The sequence below is a fragment of the Syngnathus leptorhynchus genome, chromosome 8, assembly GCF_054491065.1.
Source record: "Syngnathus leptorhynchus isolate UIUO chromosome 8, UIUO_Slep, whole genome shotgun sequence".
Lineage (NCBI taxonomy): Eukaryota > Metazoa > Chordata > Actinopteri > Syngnathiformes > Syngnathidae > Syngnathus > Syngnathus leptorhynchus.
The window spans coordinates 4,434,612-4,452,595 of NC_141202.1; the positions used below are offsets into that span (position 1 = coordinate 4,434,612).

The following is a 17,984-nucleotide window of genomic DNA, read 5'->3' on the forward strand; positions in this document are numbered from 1 at the left end:
GTGACACGACAGCCACGCACTTTATAAATAAACACTTTTAGAATCTATTTTTAATAATGCATTTGTATTGTGTAATGATGAAAATAATACGGTATTTAACCGTTGTATATTTTATATCCTAAAATCTGACGTCACCAAAATATTGATAGGCACAAAGCGCAGGTCACGTGACGACGCAGCGCTACAAAACCAAAATACATAAAATAATTCAATATTGCTCTCGTCAAAACTGAGAATTATTACCATAGTATAAGGTAACGAGTCACCATTGCAATGTATTTTATCAAATCATGTCAGCATTTTATGGCATGAATTAACCCTGTAATAGATTAAAAAAAAAAAACAATAGAACACATTGCTTATATTTATATTACAGCACACAGTATTTGTTATAGTTCTTTGGAGATACACAGATGATCAAATGTCATTTTCAAAAGGATAAGATGTTTGTTGAATGGAACTTTCCCACAAGTTTTTATTTGAGCTACGTTTTGAAATCAGTTTGCATGAACATTCACCCATCACCAACAAATGTTGCTTAAACAAGACCACATGCAACAGAATGAAAGTCCTGAGCAGTATTCCTGAGTAGAGACTACATAATACGGATCTTATTAGTGATCGAAAGAAATGTATGTCTGTGCTTTACTCTTCCTCTCTGTGGTTATTTCATTTATAACATACAGCATTCACATTGTTCAATTAAATCTAATATATATGAATGAACAAGAATTTAACAGATTTAGATTAATTTGATTTACAATTTGTACTTGTCGCTTGTGAATTTACAACTGGAAAGGAGCAGCTCATTTGCCACATTGTTTGCTATCTAATTGCAGACACAACTTTTTCACCATTCTCACAGAACAGGTATTAAAATTTTGCATTAACTGCCATCATAATACCACACTGCAGACCATTGCAACCTCAATAAAACATGACTGTATCCATGCATTTTTTTTTCACATTCTGTAACATAAAAGCAATTATATAATCATCGACTTGCAAAACTTTTAGGTGATGTTGCTCCACAAACAATATTTCAAGTATCGAAGAATAATAAAACCCAGTGTTTACATCCCACATAAAAAAAGGTAGAAATTACACAAAAATAAGAATAATCCTTGTACAAATTGAGCAAGAACTGCAAAGGTACCAATGAACAATTTAAATAAAAAAAATCCTAATGTGCCAAAGATAGGAATGTTTTTTTTATATCAAGAACTATACATATATTCCCTAAAAGATGCAAGTATTGCTGAAGACACAAAATATCATTTAGAAGTCTGTTTAATGTAGGCATTATATTGTATTACTGCCTCTTTTGGAGTGTTCTAAAATGTCAACCTCCACTTTAATTTCTTGCTACGGCCTCTACATTGAGTCAGTAGATTGAGGCTCCGTTTTGATTACGGGGGACGTTGTCGAGAGATCCATAACACAGTTATTCAATTCTCGTCCCGCCACCTCGTACTCCAGCGGCTCATTTTTAATCACAGCAGGAGGTGTTGGAGTGGACTCTTTGTTGGATAAATCCATTGGTTCACACTCCGCATCTCGGATCGTAGGCCAGATGCCGAGGTGTTGATCAGCGGGAATCCCTGCTTGATTTTGGACTTCTGGTACTACCTGCGCGATCCCGGGTGGAAGTGTCAGGTTGTCGCCGTTTGTGGGAACTAACAGGACGAGATTAGTACCAGGCGGTGGTATTTTATCAAGGGTGAGCTTCCAACAGCCATCGGGGGTGGAATCGTCCCCTCTCGTGAGCTGGAGAAGAGCAGAGTTGGTGGCGGGTACGGCCAAGCTGTTTAGCACATGGGTTGGTGTATCATTTGTGGTTGGAAAGGTCTCGAGATTGCCCTTCTTCTTTGAGACAGTCTAAAGTGGGGTGGGGGAAGAAGAAAAAAAAAAGCAATTTATTGAAAAATTACTTCTTTCAAATGAGCACATGTCAAAGCAAGGTGTTTTGGTTTATTTGACTGCTTTTTACTGCGTTAATAATAATTCAATTCTATGGTAGTGCTCGTTGATAGAAACTAACAAACCACTGATGATAAAAAAATCAATCAAAATAAAATAAAGGTTGCTTCCTAGTCTACACTTACCGCAGGTTTAGCAGGCTGAGGTGCTTGCCCACATGTCTTCAGGTGGCTGTCATAGTTATGCTGATGGGGAAAGCCAAGTCCACAGCTCTGACAAAGGCAAGGAGAGTTGCCAGCATGGCCGCCCATGTGGGACATCAGTAACAAGGCCGAGCGGAATCCCTTCCCACACTCGGCACATTTGAGGACCCTCTGGTGTGCTCCGGCGTGATTCTTTAACTCCTCCGGAGTGTGAAAGCTGAGGCCGCATTCCAGACATCGGATCTCGTCCCCTTTGACCTCACTGCTGCCCCAGCAGCCGGTGTCCTTCTTGTGTCGTAGGAAGTCCCCCTGACTTGAAAACTCTCTGAGACAAGCCACGCAATGGATGCGCCCGGGTTCGCACTTGTGCTGGCGGTAGAGATTGGCTAGGCGAAAGTGACAGCGGCACCTTACGCACGTGTAAGGCGACAGGCCAAGGTGGGAGAAGCTGTGTTTGAGGAGCGCGTCCTTGTTCCTGAAGGTCTCGGAGCAGTCGGTGCATTTGAAGACGTGGTGGCATGCCTTCTTCAGGTGGCGCTTGAGTGATTTGGCCTGGGTAAAATGGCGGCCGCATTTATCGCAGACAACCTTAGGCATGGATTTGTGCAGTTCCACGTGATGCTCGCAGGCCTTCAGGTTGGTGAACACGCGCTTGCATAGGTCGCACTCGTAGAACTGGCTCTCAAAGTGAGTATTGGACAGGTGGTGCTCCAGAGATTTCTCCGAGGCAAACGACGTGAGGCAGATGCGGCAGTGCAGCCGGTCCACCTTGTTGGTGGCGTGCGTGCGGAGGTGCGCACGGTAGTTGTGGATCTGCGAGAAGCGCTTGCCGCATTCGGCGCAGCTGTACGGGCGCGCTCCCGTGTGCAAGTTCATGTGGTCCTGCAGCTTGAAGTCGGTGTGCAGTCGCAGCCCGCATACGCTGCAGATGTTGTCGACGGAATCGGATGACTCTGCAAAGACAAGGACGGTTGAGGTGTCAGCTTATTTAATTATTCTGCTGTTACAAGTACAGCTACCGTTTTTTTTGTTTTTTTTGCATCACCATACTCGTCGGAGGCATGCCATACCATTGTCGAGACTTTCTTCATTCTCATCCTCATCTTCTTCCTCTTCCTGGCAGACCACCGACACGTCGCTATCATCAGAATCGCTCTCCACCGGTTGCTGTTTGGGCACCGGCGTTTTTTTGCCACCGCCTTGCACGGGGGTCTCCACACCACCAGCCTTCTGTCCACTCTGTGATAATTGTAGCTGTTGACCTGGTGATGCCCGGAGACCAGTACCTGCCTGGAGCCCAGGTGAAGTACGGGCCTGCTTGGATGGCTGCCCTTTTATCAGCTGGCTTTCTCTAGGCGGGTCAGAGGTCGTCAAAGCAGGAGAGGGGCAAGGTGACTGCGAGTCGTCACATGACGTAGAGAGGCTTTCCTGACGTTGGAGGATGTCGGGAAAGCCTAACTCTGTGAGTTGAATATCAATTGTGTACTGTACAGACATTGTGGCAGCCGGGGTTTAATTTGGTAGAAAATAACTGGCCTCCTGTGTGCTCAAGGTACTGCTATCGGCTAAAAAACGCCTGGGCACTCCCCACAAAAGACTCCTTGACTTGAGGCAACTTCAAGCTAGTCTCTTCTTAAAATGTTTCTTTCTTAAAAAAAGACTCATTGACTTGAGGCAACTTCAAGCTTGTCGCTTGTTCTTTAAATGTCTCTTTCATCTGAAATGTTCAACATTGTCCTCTTTAATTTGTAATGCGACCAATCGCCAGGCCTCTCAGTCTGGGCCAGCGCTATTACAGCATGCTCGTTCTACATACTTGTTGTGAGAAAGTCTTGAGCCGCACCCGTCAAACAGTAAGACGGGTCTTCAATCCTTCAAACATGCCCTTCTCTCCACATTTACTTTGTTGAAAACATCTTTGAAATTGCTGCGGGAATCCACCTTGAATGAGGCACGCCGTTCATCTGGCAGATGGACTCGCCTTTCTTGTCAGCACACGGTCCACGAGCGAGGTCAGCATCGTCAGTTTTCCAGTGTAAATGGCAGAACAAAATAGAATGAAGTCCCCCGGTGCTATGACGATAAGGGTGTGTTTTAACGACGAAAATTACGTGAACGCTTCTCTTTGCCGAGTTGAGCAGCAATGAAAACAAGTAAGGCACCACAAAGGCAGGAAGTCGCCGTGAATAAGACAGCGCACCTATCGTTCCGGAATGGTATTACACGCCTAATCGCATTCATGCTAATTACATACGTGTAAATTGAGAGCAGTGTGATAGCTTGAAAACAAGGACTACAAATCACTTCTGCAAAAGCCTGCATGGGCTAAAGTCTGTTTTATTTCATATTTGCACTGTCCAGACACAGCAGTGGGAAAGAAACAATCCATAGAGAAGACACTCAATATACATTATTTACTGTGGGACTCTGTAGCATGATAGAGCCATAAATTTCATTCTCGAAATGTCTTTGACATAATAATTGAGTTCAGTGGAAAAGGGAAAGCAGTAATTAGAAATCATGATTACAGTGGAGCAATTGTCCACATTGAACCTAGAGCACCCAGCAAACAAAACTGAGAAGTCTAATAAAAATGTAGGCATGTTAATTTAAACAAAGCCATGATCAAAATTTTAGGTGTAAAAAAATACATATGAACCAGAGGCTGTACATTATTTTGACAAACATTTAAAATGTAACATCTAATAGCTTACAAAATATGCACTTATTATTGTTAATGATAAAAAACAAACAAAAATCACACCACACAATTAAAAAAAAAAAAAAACTTTTTTTTTTTTTTAAGTGGATCAAAACTGTCTATGTTTTCACAAATCAACTATTGTTTAGTTAACATTAAGTAAACACTTAGCTAGTCAATGAGATGTCCAATGTAAGATACAGCTTGAAATCCAAACTTCCTACATCTTACGAATTAGGATCCTAAAACAAGAAATCACTTCGGGTAACTGCCACTCACGATTATCTTTTGGGGGTCTCCGGCTGCTCCTCGGGGTGGGTCTTCTGGTGAGCCTTCAGCGTGCGCTCGCGGCCAAAGCTCTTGCCACAGGTGGGGCAGGCTAAGCGGCCGACGGCATGCGCGCGCGACATATGCGCCTCCAGCTGCTCTGGCCGGGCAAAGCTCTCCTCGCACTCGGCACATGGGTGGGCTTTCCGCACCGTGTGTTTCTCTTTCTTGTGAGTGCGCAGCTGAAGTGAGTTTGGGAAGGAGAGGTCACAATCGGGACACGCGTGTTGCTTGGCCGCCGCAGTCTCTGCTTTCACTTTTGTCTCCTTTGCCGCTTCATCGCCGTCAGCCGCGACAATCGCTTTTTCTTTGGGTTCACCTTTTACGGCCACGGCGGCTTTAGGGGGTCGACCTCGTTTGGCTGTGCCTGCTTTTGCTTTCTCCTCCACTGGGGCTGCCGGTATCTCAGGAGCGGCGCCTGTGTTTTCCGCCTCCCCTTCCTCACAAACCTCTGCTTCATCCTTCTTCTTTCGCTTTCCCCTTTTCTCGGTACTTGCCACTTCCTCAATCTTCACTTGCCGTCCGCGCTTCTTGGCCGGCAGGGTGCTGCCGTTGCACTGTTGGCCTTCGGGATACTTCTTCTCGTGTTCGTTCAACTCCGATTCGCTGTCAAAGGCCTGGCCGCACTTCTTGCAATTATGACTTTTTGCGGGCTCCTCCGGACGCTCGGCTGTCTCGACGTCGGGGCGAGGGTGCAACGCCAGGCGATGCGTACGCAGCATTGCCGCACTCCTGAAAGTTTCGGTGCAATCTTTACACGGCAGCTGCTTCTCTGGACACACATGCCTTCTGTGTGTTGTGAGCTGGAAAATGGAGAACATGAATTACACTGATGAGAAAAGTTGACTATCCAAGCCAGAATACTTTTGCACATAAGCACAGTTAGAACATATAAACTTTCCAAAGGAAACCATGATTTGAATCTAGAAGGCAGACATGCTAACTAATGGGATGCCGTGCTGCTTTTCTACAATATCCTAAGGAGAAAATCTAATATTAGTCTCACTTCAGTGAATGTTCTGAAGCTCTCGTGGCAGTGGGCACATTTGAAGGGCTTGTCATCTTTGCTGTGTGTCGGCTGGTGCAGTGTCAGCTCCTCGGACGATAAAAACGTGCGGTCGCACACGTAGCATGTAAACAGCGTGTTGCCCTGCGCAGAAATGGCACATGAGATTAAGATTTATTGACTTCAAAAATTACAAGTCATGATTATTTCCTAAGGCCCCTTTCGGAGAAATTATCAGTCACGTGATCAACTGAAAACGCGAGCAAAAAAACATGTACAGAAAAAAGGAAGACTGAACTAGTCAAACTTGACAGCACACCTGTTGAAGTTGTTGTTTGTACTCTTCCCGGTGGCTCTTCTTCATGTGCCTTTCTTTAGCTTTGGGATTACAGAAGGTGATGAAGCACTGGAAACACTGCAGATTCTCATGCTGGTCTGAAGGGATGGAGGAAAAAGCAACAGGTGAGATTGCCAGTGCAATGCTCAAGTCATCTGTGTCAGGATGAATCAAGACGTTGACTCAAAGACACCAGGAATTCATTATTGAACATGTATCACTTTTTCAACACAATCCCATTTGTGTTACAGTGGCATGATATATGGAGATCTTTTTCTGGCACATTTTAGGCCAAGTCAAAACGCTGTGATGCAATACGACGATGTTTATACTCACAGGGTTGAGCAGTTTGTGCAAGAGGTCCATTCAGAGTGATGGGCCGCTTCAACGTCTCCATCGGTTTTTCAGTTGGGGCTTGTGGGGTTGTTCCCCGTCCCATTACAATCTCTTCAATGTTCAAAATATCAGAGTCCATCGTGGATTATTAAGCATCCACAGTGAAATCCTGTACAAAATATTGAAGTTGAAGTCAATTATTAGTTGCCAAAATTATTTCAACCACAATATCAACATAAAAATTGCAACACAATGTTTTGTTTATCATCCAGAGCCTGACCATCTGCAATTGTTGTACGGAGCCAAATAGACTCTTCACGATTTTCTTTTTATTTTTTTTAATTGTGTTTTGATTTTTTAAAAACGTTTTTATGCCGAAAACCTACAAATTATATGAGGCTACTAATCAAAACATCCCTCCATTCAGTTAAATTAAAAATAAAATAATTCGACGGGTAATAATTAAGAACACAGCCTACACTTCTGAAAGTAACCACGCATCTACAACGTATTAACGACGTAAATTTATTGGGTTGTTTAATTTCCGCCGTTTATCTTTCAGTTCACGTCCGTTCGCGTTCTAGCCTTCCCAGGCCGCTAGCGTGCCTTACTCGTTAGCCCCACGTAGCAAGCACTTTCCACCGCTATTATCTACACACATGCAAGGGTATTCGTCTCCATCCGGAGCTCACTGTAAACATTTATCAAACACCTTTAGCGCAAGATAATGGTTGTTTGCGATAAATATCGGAGCTAAAATCCACAATTGACCAAAGTCGCGAACCATCGTAACACTAAGCTAGCATGCTAAGCTTTGCTAGTTAGCGCTAATAACACAGAATGCCGCTCAAATAGGATCGTACACTTTTTCGGCTATGTCAGTAAGTTTGGCCCCGTAGATAGCGCTTACATACAATCGCGATGATTGTAATGCAAGTGAATGTCTCTAAACAAAGCCTCGTTATCAAAATAGTATTTATGGAGGAGTACGTTACCTCAAAGCGCTCTTTGAATGTAGTTAGACTGACAGATTGACCCCAGAGAAGTAAACGGCAAGCATAGATCCGAGTCGGACACTTCCTGACGTGAGACCATAACCGTTAAGGACAACTAAGATGGCTGCCGTCCACTGCCGTTTACTGGTCGCGTAGTAAACGAACAAAAACGAATCTTCAAGTCAAACAAATCCGAACTGTATGTACGCAAGTTTACAAGCAGTATTTAAAACATGTATGTACACAACTAAACGGAGAAAAATAATTGAAATTGTTTCGTTATGTTTGATTCTATGTAAAAATTCAGTCACGTGACCAGTTTGGTGACGAGATTTATCGGGCAATCTCATTGGTGGCTTTCTTTTAAATCAAATGTTTACATTAAACAGCAGCATTTAATTATTTTTTCATTTTTTCAAATTTCGATGCGGTCTTTATCAACTCCTACAATTTTCTAGCACTTGAGACATGTAACGTGCAATGCATGTTATTTACGGTTTTTCATAAAGTTCCTTATTATTAGGTTCCGTGTGCGTTACTTATGGTACAGAGGTGTAACAAGGTTGAACCAAACGAAAACCTTCAGGGTTCAATTTGAAAGTATTCAATATTGCTGTATGTCTGTAAAGAAGAAGAAAGATTAAACAGTCATTTGAGAAGTGAGTTTACTTGAAAAAATCTTTAAAGTAATTGAATTCCACTGCCGTTTTGTTATGCATTATTTTACAGTTCTGCATTACGTTTCCAGTGCAACATATTCATAGGCCTTTGAAAAAAAATTATGTTACATATTACCAGTAACAATATCTACAATTTAGAAACATACACATTGAGAAATGTTAAATAAGCATTAAAAAATTAACTCATGATAGGAGACAAGCAAATTACTTGAGTCAAATCCACCTTATTCAGTACATACATTAAGATCTTGACAGTAATACAGTCTTCGTGTGCAAAATTGTTTAACGTACTACACTCTTAAAAGATCACATATTTGACAACCAGTTTCTTTTTTGTTGTTGTTAATTCATGACAGAAATGTTCCAGAAGCACAACATGGCCAGTGCATATCGTTGTGAATAAAGGACAGAACAAACCAGACAATATCGACATGTTTCGTTATTTTCTGATGTCTGGTTTTCTCTTATTAATTGAGGCTATGTAAAGAATTTTTTACAATATCCTCTCTAAAAAAATCTCATGACTAAAAGGGATGGTGCTAGAGGTTCCCTGAACTTGCCTGATTATGAAAATTTATAAAGCAGTTGTGGTGGCGGGAGATACAAAGAAAGACGCAGCACTTGAGGCACAGAACTCGTGATGTCCTCTGACAGTTGCCAAAACGACACCTGCCCCCTTCACCCTCTGCGAGTTGCTCTGGCCAGTGACCTGAACCGTCGTACCGTGTTGTCGCATCGGGTAGTGGGCTTTCTTCGACTGTGCCGGGGTTAGGTGGGTCAGGGGAAGGTCGAGGGAGGACAGAGTTTTGAGGGTCTGTGCCGCTGGAGTGGATCAAAGCTTTGGATACGGCCAATCTGAAGTCCATAAGAGACAAAGGTGCTTGTGCGCTCATGTGATCGTGTCTGTACAAAAGCCAGGAGTTGACCAAAGCCATATCAGTTAGGTACCAGAGCACAGCGATAGGCCAGCCCGACGGTGAGGTGGAAACCCGGATGGAGTAAAGATTCAACAATTCTCTATTGAGGCGAGCCGCCGCCTGGGCTTTCTCAAAGTTACTAATGAGAGACGCCATGTTTTTATGACCGTTTCCTGCCGTGGAGAGAATGAAGCCGCGGTGCGACCTGCGCAGCATCAGCTTGCCGTCCGAACTTACGAACTCGTCTCCGATCTGGCCCTGCGCTCCGCCGACCCGGCCCGCACCGTGGATCCCGGCCACCAGGAGGCGCTCCAGCATGGCGGGTGTGGAGAGTTCTTGCTTGCAAAGAAACACGGTGCTGCCTTTGGGGACCATTTTCTCAATGGTTTCCTCCTTATTGGACAGATCCGCTTTCAGATCCACATGAAGAAGAAAGCCTCCAAATCCAATCAACGTGGTGCTATGCAGAGCCAGCCTGTTGTTGTGCACCTTACCAGTTAAAGGAATTAAATACTGATCCACTGCTAAGTCACCTTGTCTTCGGAGTGACCGGCAGCCGTTTTGGAAGCGGCACAATAATGGCACAACCTTCCACAAAGGGTCCACAGAGTCATCGTCTCTCCTGTCAGCGGGATTATGAGAAAAGTCGCTACGAGTTCTTTCTCTCATATTACTATTGCGCGGATCCTGAGCAAGTTTCAACAAGCGTGATAGTTGAAGGAAGCGGGAAAGCGGCATGGTATCCGCAATCAAGGGCACTTTGGTCAAATTGTCCCAGTAGAGTCGTGGACTGGGAAACTGCAGGGAAGAGGTCAAAAGTGAATTAGTTATGCTAACGTTTGCATCTAACAATGAAAGACTCAAATGAGAACTGGATCCACAGACCTTTAACGTTCCCATTGCAATGTGGATCCCAACAAACTGTGCGACTTCCCTCACAGTGACGCAGTCGGATGTTTGATTGGTGCAGCGGGCCATTTCGACCCAAGTGTCCCAGCTAAAATACCTGGAGAAGTACTCGGTGGGCTCTCGAGTTGCTGCTTTGCACACCCTTCAGAATAATAAAAACATGTCATCTCAATCAGAACATAGTCTAACATTATTTACCTCTAACGGAAAAAAAAAAAAATGTTGCCACCTTACCTTTGTGTGGTTCCGTCTGGCTGTTGAGAGCAGTCGCCGTGGCTCTTGCCGAAATAAGCCAAAACTTCTGCTTCTGCGTCAACGTGCGGTTGGGACAACTCCCAAATTCTTCCATCCTCTTCGTCAGAAGCTTGTAGAAGATAGCTCCGCACGTCCGTCGGATTCTGAAACTCTGCTTCGGCTGAGAGTTGCCAAGATAATGTTTCGGTTCAAACAAGCCAGAATCTCCATTTTTTTATTGATACAGTTCCTGTATCGGTTATCATCAGTAAGTGAAGAGAAAACAAACCTTGTCCGTCAGCAAAGTCATGAACATCCATCAACTCCGATCCTCTCACATCATGGTAGTCTTGCTGAATGCCGTCATCTGTAACATTTCAAAATGTCTTCCGTAAGCTTTGTTTTAGCGTGAACATGTCTGAAAACAAACCAGGACTCACATAAAGGGCAGGTTGTGGTTGGATGGAGCGTCCGTCTGACATCATCGGATGCTTCTGGGCTTCTACCCAGAGGAAGTTCCCTCTCTTCCACTTTCACCGGGTAGAAGATGCACTGCTTGTTGCTTAAGTCCGGGGAAAGGCGGCAATCGCTGGACGTGGTCTCAGTGTCTGTGACTGTCAGTTTCGGAACAAAACATTTAAAATTTAGTTTTAAAATTTTACATTAGCTTCACACTAGCATTAGCTTAACACTATTCTTACGTGGGCTGACAGAGTGCCGATCAGTGACTTGCTCCGCATTCCATTCCCTGCTTTGACTATCCGGTGTGGACCGGGCGTCATGAAGCGGGACTCTGGTCTCCTGCTTCACCAGAACCGTGCGAATGTCTCGGTTTTGCTGTGCTTGCGTTCCTGCTCCCGATCCCAGCAGCAGATCTGATGTACTCTCCTCAACCTTTATCACAGCTTGCGTCTCATTTTCAGAGGTGCACTTCAAATTCTGAAATTTATATATATATAAAAAAACATTACGTTTTATTAGTAGCATTTTTCTCAAGTCAGTGGGGCAGTACTTCTCTTCTTACCTGTCTTTGATTTATACGGGAGATCATGATACGAGGCTGCCCAGGTTCAGCAGTTACGATCTTCTCAAGATAGATTCCTGGAGATGGCTGACTCTCTCTGTCTGGAGATACACTTCCCCCAGTGGAAGTTGGGGGAATAAGTGAAGGGCTTCTGTGTGGATCAGGTCCCGGAAGAATATCTGTCTGGGCAATCGTCTCATCGTGATGATTAATTTGGGAATTATATTCTAGTTTTTCATAAATGACCTGACAGTCCTCCTGTCCTACCTCGAATTCAGTTCTTGTGACAGGACCCGGTTGTAAACATTTCTTCGACATCGCATTCGCTTTTAGACGTGCTTGTCCTTGTCGTTTACGTCCTTTTCCTGCTTTCTTTTTCTTCTGGACTAACACCTCCTCTTCCTCATTTTTAACTCCTACCTGTTGCGTGGAGCAGGACACAGACTGCAAGCTTCTCGCTTCTCTTGCTTGATTTTCAGTTTCAAAGCTCCTGGCTTCAGAATTAGCAGCTTCAACCGATCCACTTTGGGGAATGTTGTCTTGAAGCAAATTGCTTTCATTGTCCTCCCCAACGGTGACGAGGTCCACTCCAAGAAGATCATTGTCCTTGACGTCCTCTTCTACGGGGGCCCGGTGGTCAGATTCTAAATTCTCGGGCAAACGTTTTTGCTGGTTATCTACAGACTCGGTAGATTCATTTCGCTCCACTGGAGCGGTGCTTTCAAAGCGAGGATCCAAATTAGAAGCCTTGTTGATTTTGATCGGTTCTAATGGTTTCGTAGAAACCGAAGGCTGAACATCGTTTTCACCAGGTAAAGCCAGAGATGGAATCAAAGCAGGAAATGAGACATTTGGGTGACTTTCTTCTAACGCCGTCAAGGGTTCATTACCCCAAGCGGTGGTCGGATTGATAAGACTTTCTTGATGGTGGACATTTAATCCGGCGACACCTTCAAAGACGTTGCCGTTAGTGTACGTAAGCTGAGGACTTTCTAAAACATGTACCATGGCCTTGTGCTTCTGAAGTGAAGCAACTTCAGTGAATATCTCCCCGCAGTTTTGACATTCCAACGCTCGCTTGGAATGTGCCGCGGTGATCACCCCTTCAACCTCCAAGTTGGATGAAGCTTTTCGTTTTCGACCAGTTTTTGGTTTGACGAGTTGGGTTTCAGACGCTTGATGTGATGATGTCTTCCGAAATGACAGCAAGGAGATAGTTTTGGGGTTCTTTTTGGATTTGCCTTTTTTCTTCTCGGGATTATTTGCAGTTTTGGTTTCGGGGTTTGCATGGTTGTCTTCGCTGTGCTGGGATGGGTTTTCCGGAGGTGGAATCTCGGATGTTTTGGAAGGGTCCAATTTGTGAACCTTCAGCTGGGGCTGCTTATGACCTTTGAGTAAAAGAAGAGAATCTTGCGTGACTTGTGTGCCGGGTGATTCGACTTGTCCTTTGCTTTGGTTGTTTTTGAGGCTCATTGCATCTTCCTTTTTCTTCTTCCCTTTATCTGTCCTCTTTTTCACCTTTGTATTCTTGGAAGAACATTTTTGCTCACCTTGAGACTTGATTTTCTTCTTTTGTTTACTTTTATGCTGATCGCTTGCTGCACATTCTTTTTTCAGTTTTTTCTTTTTTTGTTGTTTTGCCGGTGAATCGTGAGTTAACGACGCCATACTGCCTTTACCCGGAGATGCCGTGTTAGCTTTTTTACTTTTAGCGGCAATTTTTCCCTTCTTCTTTGATCCCGCTTTATTTTCCGACACATTTATTGCCCCGTCGATCACGAGTTCTTTTTGGGGAGACTGGCATTGCTGCGAAGGCACTCTTTGTTTTTTATTTTTCTTCTCTTTCTTCCGTGGAGTGAAATTAACAAGATGAGACTTTTTGGTTCTTTTACGTTTCGCTTGTTTGCTATCACTTTGTAAATCTTCGTCGAGGATGGAGCCTATGAGTTCTTGCATATAACCTTGTATGAACAAGGCTCTGGCGGGCTTTCTTTTGCGTACTTTCACAAGTTCTTGAGCTGACATTACATTTACAGGTAACTCCAAGGTCTGTGGTGCCTCTTTATTGGATGAATTTGAAGGACACTTTTTAGCAGAAGCAACCGTGGCATCAGAAAGACTCTCCACCTCTTTGTTGTCCTCCCTTCCATCATCTTGTGTCGTCTTCTCTCGGGATTCCTGTGGGGTCCCGTTATCAGGTAACGAGTGGACCTGAGCTTGACTGACTTTTTGATTCTGAGCTTCCTCTTGGGAGTTAGCTCTAGGTTCCCCTAAAACCTGTATGGGTGTCTGTGGTGGGGGTAAAGTGGAATCGCAGAGATCTTGTTGATCCGTGTGGAGTGATGTCGGGTTCTTGTCAACTGTAGGTTGCGACAACGGGCTTGTGCTTTGTAGAGACTCAACTAAAGGCTCGAACGATGGGACTGGTGAGCTTGTATCGTGCTCATTTACAATACTTTGATAAGATGTCTTCTCCAGTTCGGTGGTTGGTACCAACGAAGGGGTTGGGATTTCCGGTGGATGCTCGTTTTGTGATGGCTGCTGCTCTGCAGTTGGTGTCAAGGCAGGTGTTAGTTCTAATACGACAGTTTGCTCGAGATCTTGGAAAACCAGCGACTTAAATATATTGGAGTTTGTTGAAACAATCCCAGGTTGAGGATGAATTTGATGCATGACCTCTCCCCCTGGAGAAAATCGGTGTTCACTTGGAGCAAGACCAAGTGCCTGACTTTCACCTGACACAAATTGTGAGCCCAACTCTGAGAAGGGCGGGTTGATGAACTGCCCATCGGGTGTAATCGGTTCCAGTATGATTGTTTGTTCCATCGGATCAAATGGGTTGTTTGAAAAGCCTCCTTCCCCCGTCTTCGATTCTACCCGTGTCGATTCCGTAGAATCCGATTGGAGTGGTTTGAGGTTTAAACTGAGCGGTTTGGAGATCTGCTGAACTTCCAATGGTGCCGCATGAGGCGGTACTTGACCCAAAATCACAACTTGGTTTACTTTCTGGACGTTTCCCAAAGATTCGATAAGTTTCCGTATGGGCTCGGTGTCAATGTTGCCGTCGACTTTCTGAAGAGGCCCATTGGGCTCCAATTGTAGCAATGACGTTTGGGCGATGGATATGGGCGTTATCACTGGAGTAAAATGATTTATGTGCGACCTGGCTTGCATGGCTTTACCAAGAGAATCGAGCGATACACTGTGCTTGTTTGTAAGATGCCGAAGGCGCATCTTGGGACTTTTGAAAGTCGCCTTGCAAAAAGAGCAGGGATACTTTGGTGTTAAGGTATCTGAAGATGAAGAAAGCAAAAATGCATGATTAGACATATTTGAGATATTGGGTTTTTGAAAATAAAAGTCATCTGTCACCATATTGGATTTCTCTTTTTACAGCCATACTGTTTAATAATGTACTTTACTAGATAATGTCCGCTATCCAATTTTTGACCGTTGGATTTTTGTGATTTTTTGATTTTTTTTTACACAAGCTGTTACCACACAAAATGAAGATTGTGAGCACATAAAATAACACCTGCCCCTCACATCTATATTGATACTATACAAAAAGTTTTAACATATAAATATAAATGATTAAAAAAAAGTACATGGCCACTTTGGGACGCCACGAGACACAATGGATAATTGAACTTTCTCTGTTTTTTTTTTCTCTTACCTTGCTCTTTTTTCCGTTTTACTTTAATTTTGGCTTTTTCTGCTTCTCTGGCACCTTCCGGCAAGTGGGACAGCAAATGTTTCTGCAGTGCATTGGACATGCTAAACCTGCTCCCACACTCCTTGCAAACATACGGCCGCTCTCCGGTGTGTACGCGACTGTGGTACTTGAGCAGTGTTGTTGTTTTGCATGTTTTGCCACAGTCGGGACAGGTGTAACCATCTTCCCCGACGTGAACCTTTTTATGGAGCGTGAGCTCGGATAACCTTTTAAAGGTCTGGCCGCACAGAGGACACTTGTAGGGTTTCCTTTCCACATGTGTTTTTTGATGCGCCATGAGCTCGGTGGAGTTGGTGAAGTGGCTATCGCAATGATAGCAGGTGAAAAGCGAATTCCTCAGGATGCACTGCTCATATTCGACTGGATGGCTCAACTTCAGGTGGCGTTGTTTGCTCTTGGAGTCGCTGAAGATGATGTGGCACTCGATGCACTGCAGGGAAAGTTCCGATGCTGAAATACAACCCAAGATTGTTTTAGTACAGAGGGAATTCTAAATAGTAAAGTAATCGCCATTGCTGAGATCAGTAAAAAAATATATATATATATATTTTTTTTTTGCTAGCTCAATTCCATCTAAAGCCCACATCAATGTTGCTGAGCGTTAGCAAAACAAGTTACTCACATGTTAGAGGCATAACCACGGGCTTGGTCATGTCCATCTTTAGAGGATCTACCATGGCTTTCTTGGATGGGAAATGTCGTTCCTTTTTCTTTAACTTTTGTTCATCAGTACCGTGATCTTTGTTTGAGTTGAGTGTCAGCTCTGATGGAGGATTGTTCTTAGGATCATGATCCACCGCCATCTCGTCCTTGTTATTTGTCTTGGCGGCTTGTTGAAGTGACTCATCTGCGAGTGTTTCATTCATCTGGGTTCCATTGGTGTCTTCAACAGATGTATCCCTCCCATCTTGTGCACCTGCTTCGCTTGGTGCTGCTTCAGTAGAATCGGTGTCATTGTTCGGTGGATCCAGAGCGGTTTGGGTGGTCAATGGGTATGGCTCACTCTCCTCCAGGGTTGGGCTCAGCATGGCTCCTATGCTGCACTGGCTCACACGTCTCTTTGGATCAAGAAAATAAATATGATTGTGTGAATGCTGAAGAGCTTCCAATTATTGACAGAACTTTGTACATGCAGGGCTGTATTTTACACAGAAAGATGCATGACACATTAAATTAAATATTGTTGTATCAAGTATTCACAGACATTTTAGAATGAGACTGCATCCCCCTAGTTATTCTAAATACTTGGTTTCATTTATAAGTTGAGAGTAAAGAGTGCAGAAGACGATAAAGCGCAAAGTACGGGATTTAGGCTGAAATAAAATGATCGGATTCATCAACACAAACACTGAGCTTTTCTTCAATACTTTTAACCTGTTTATTTTCTGTACTTGAGCATATTTCAAGTTTTGATCCATGGGAATACTTTAGAATCTGTTATACAAGTATTTTTAATGCGGACCCTGGTAAATAAAAACCTGCAGCCATTATTTGAAGATATTCTACATTTTGAGAGAAGGGACAAGGCTGTTTAGTAACTATACTATTACTTGAAGCAAATGACCTACTTATGCGTATTTGCTAGTGTTTATTGTGCACTATCCAGATGGCCACGGGCAGGCAGGAGAATGAATGGGATAATGCATTTGTACTACAATAGACGAGTGGTGGGAGCTGGAGCGCAGCTGTTGGACATGAAGATGGACTTAAAATCGTTTACTTGCATCAGAAGAGGACTAGGACCATTACTAAGATGATGGGCCCAAAACTAAAGATGCATAGACAAAGTATACATTATCTGCACATAAGGATAAACCCAGTTAGCATAAATTCAGGAAATGTGTGACATTAATCCCACTGGGATTCGCTAAAACGTTGAATAACAAAAAGCTGTTCGTTTAGGACGATAAGTGTATAAAGACGAGTGGACATGAAGATGTTTAGTGTTACCTGAGCCGGGTGATCCACAAAAACATCAGTGTCGTTTTCTCACAAAGCCTTCAAAACTGCAGCCACAGCCTTCGTGACGTCACAACCGTGGAGAAGCCGCAAAAGAGGGGAGGGGTTTTCTCGTAATCCAAGCGAAATAGTGCCACCTACTGGATCGGAAGGTGAAGCAAACGATTTACAACTAAACTTTTCCATATTTCATTTTTTTAAGGGATTACAAATCTATTTTTAACCTGATTTTCATATTATAACATTTAGATATTGCTGTTTTATATTCTTTATTATTGTTATATATTTATATATTTATAACTATAACATACAAAGAAATATCCATTCATCCGATATCACATGTATTGTGATACATACACAATATGTAAATACAAAGACATATACATTTACGATGTATTGTAAATACAATGTATTTGTAACAATTTCCCATGTTGTTGTGAATAATGACAAGGAACGTCAAACGTTGACATTAAGGACAGTTTATTACAAATAGGGAAAAAAACAATTCATCATTTAGTTTGTTCATTTTTCTCATTCCTCTAAATTCATGATAAGGGAGCAGTCCCTGTTGGTGGAATATCTCTGGAATAAAAAAAAAAAACAGCCTTCCATAAATAAGTGTTCATCCCTCTGTGTCAGGAAACGGCAGCTCCCCAATGGCGTGTTTTACGTAATGCAAATGAAGCTGACTCACGTCGTC

At 43.3% G+C, this 17,984-nt stretch overlaps 3 protein-coding genes across 3 annotated transcripts; all 3 read right to left on the bottom strand.

The window, feature by feature from the left end:
- Positions 1-280: 280 nt before the first annotated feature.
- LOC147052042 (uncharacterized) lies at positions 281-4,338 on the bottom strand. The gene is made up of 3 exons (XM_085918788.1): positions 3,194-4,338; positions 2,106-3,076; positions 281-1,878 (listed from the first exon to the last, which is right to left on the bottom strand). Exons 1-3 carry the CDS (start codon positions 3,618-3,620, stop codon positions 1,375-1,377), a joined length of 1,902 nt encoding a protein of 633 aa, XP_085774914.1. The 5' UTR covers positions 3,621-4,338; the 3' UTR covers positions 281-1,374.
- A 116-nt stretch (positions 4,339-4,454) lies between these two features.
- On the bottom strand, positions 4,455-8,137 carry znf576.2 (zinc finger protein 576, tandem duplicate 2). The gene is made up of 5 exons (XM_085918789.1): positions 7,826-8,137; positions 6,831-6,999; positions 6,477-6,592; positions 6,158-6,301; positions 4,455-5,954 (listed from the first exon to the last, which is right to left on the bottom strand). The coding sequence occupies exons 2-5, from the start codon at positions 6,967-6,969 to the stop codon at positions 5,106-5,108; spliced, it is 1,248 nt and encodes a 415-aa protein (XP_085774915.1). The 5' UTR covers positions 6,970-6,999; positions 7,826-8,137; the 3' UTR covers positions 4,455-5,105.
- A 343-nt stretch (positions 8,138-8,480) lies between these two features.
- znf576.1 (zinc finger protein 576, tandem duplicate 1) lies at positions 8,481-17,543 on the bottom strand. Its single transcript, XM_085917905.1, has 10 exons — positions 17,276-17,543; positions 15,948-16,383; positions 15,266-15,775; positions 11,590-14,882; positions 11,267-11,504; positions 11,006-11,179; positions 10,855-10,932; positions 10,566-10,746; positions 10,308-10,473; positions 8,481-10,220 (listed from the first exon to the last, which is right to left on the bottom strand). The coding sequence occupies exons 2-10, from the start codon at positions 16,351-16,353 to the stop codon at positions 9,045-9,047; spliced, it is 6,222 nt and encodes a 2,073-aa protein (XP_085774031.1). The 5' UTR covers positions 16,354-16,383; positions 17,276-17,543; the 3' UTR covers positions 8,481-9,044.
- Between the last annotated feature and the right edge of the window lie 441 nt (positions 17,544-17,984).

Coding starts and splice junctions, on each gene's coding strand:
- LOC147052042 (XM_085918788.1), bottom strand. CDS start 3,620: ATGTCTGTACAGTACACAATTGATATTCAACTCACAGAGTTAGGCTTT. Junction 3,077..3,193: donor TGAAGAAAGTCTCGACAATG/GTATGGCATGCC, acceptor TTGTCTTTGCAG/AGTCATCCGATTCCGTCGAC. Junction 1,879..2,105: donor CTCAGCCTGCTAAACCTGCG/GTAAGTGTAGAC, acceptor ACCCCACTTTAG/ACTGTCTCAAAGAAGAAGGG.
- znf576.2 (XM_085918789.1), bottom strand. CDS start 6,969: ATGGACTCTGATATTTTGAACATTGAAGAGATTGTAATGGGACGGGGA. Junction 6,593..6,830: donor TGCACAAACTGCTCAACCCT/GTGAGTATAAAC, acceptor CCATCCCTTCAG/ACCAGCATGAGAATCTGCAG. Junction 6,302..6,476: donor ACAAACAACAACTTCAACAG/GTGTGCTGTCAA, acceptor ATTTCTGCGCAG/GGCAACACGCTGTTTACATG.
- znf576.1 (XM_085917905.1), bottom strand. CDS start 16,353: ATGCTGAGCCCAACCCTGGAGGAGAGTGAGCCATACCCATTGACCACC. Junction 15,776..15,947: donor CGTGGTTATGCCTCTAACAT/GTGAGTAACTTG, acceptor GTTGTATTTCAG/CATCGGAACTTTCCCTGCAG. Junction 10,933..11,005: donor AACCACAACCTGCCCTTTAT/GTGAGTCCTGGT, acceptor GAAATGTTACAG/ATGACGGCATTCAGCAAGAC.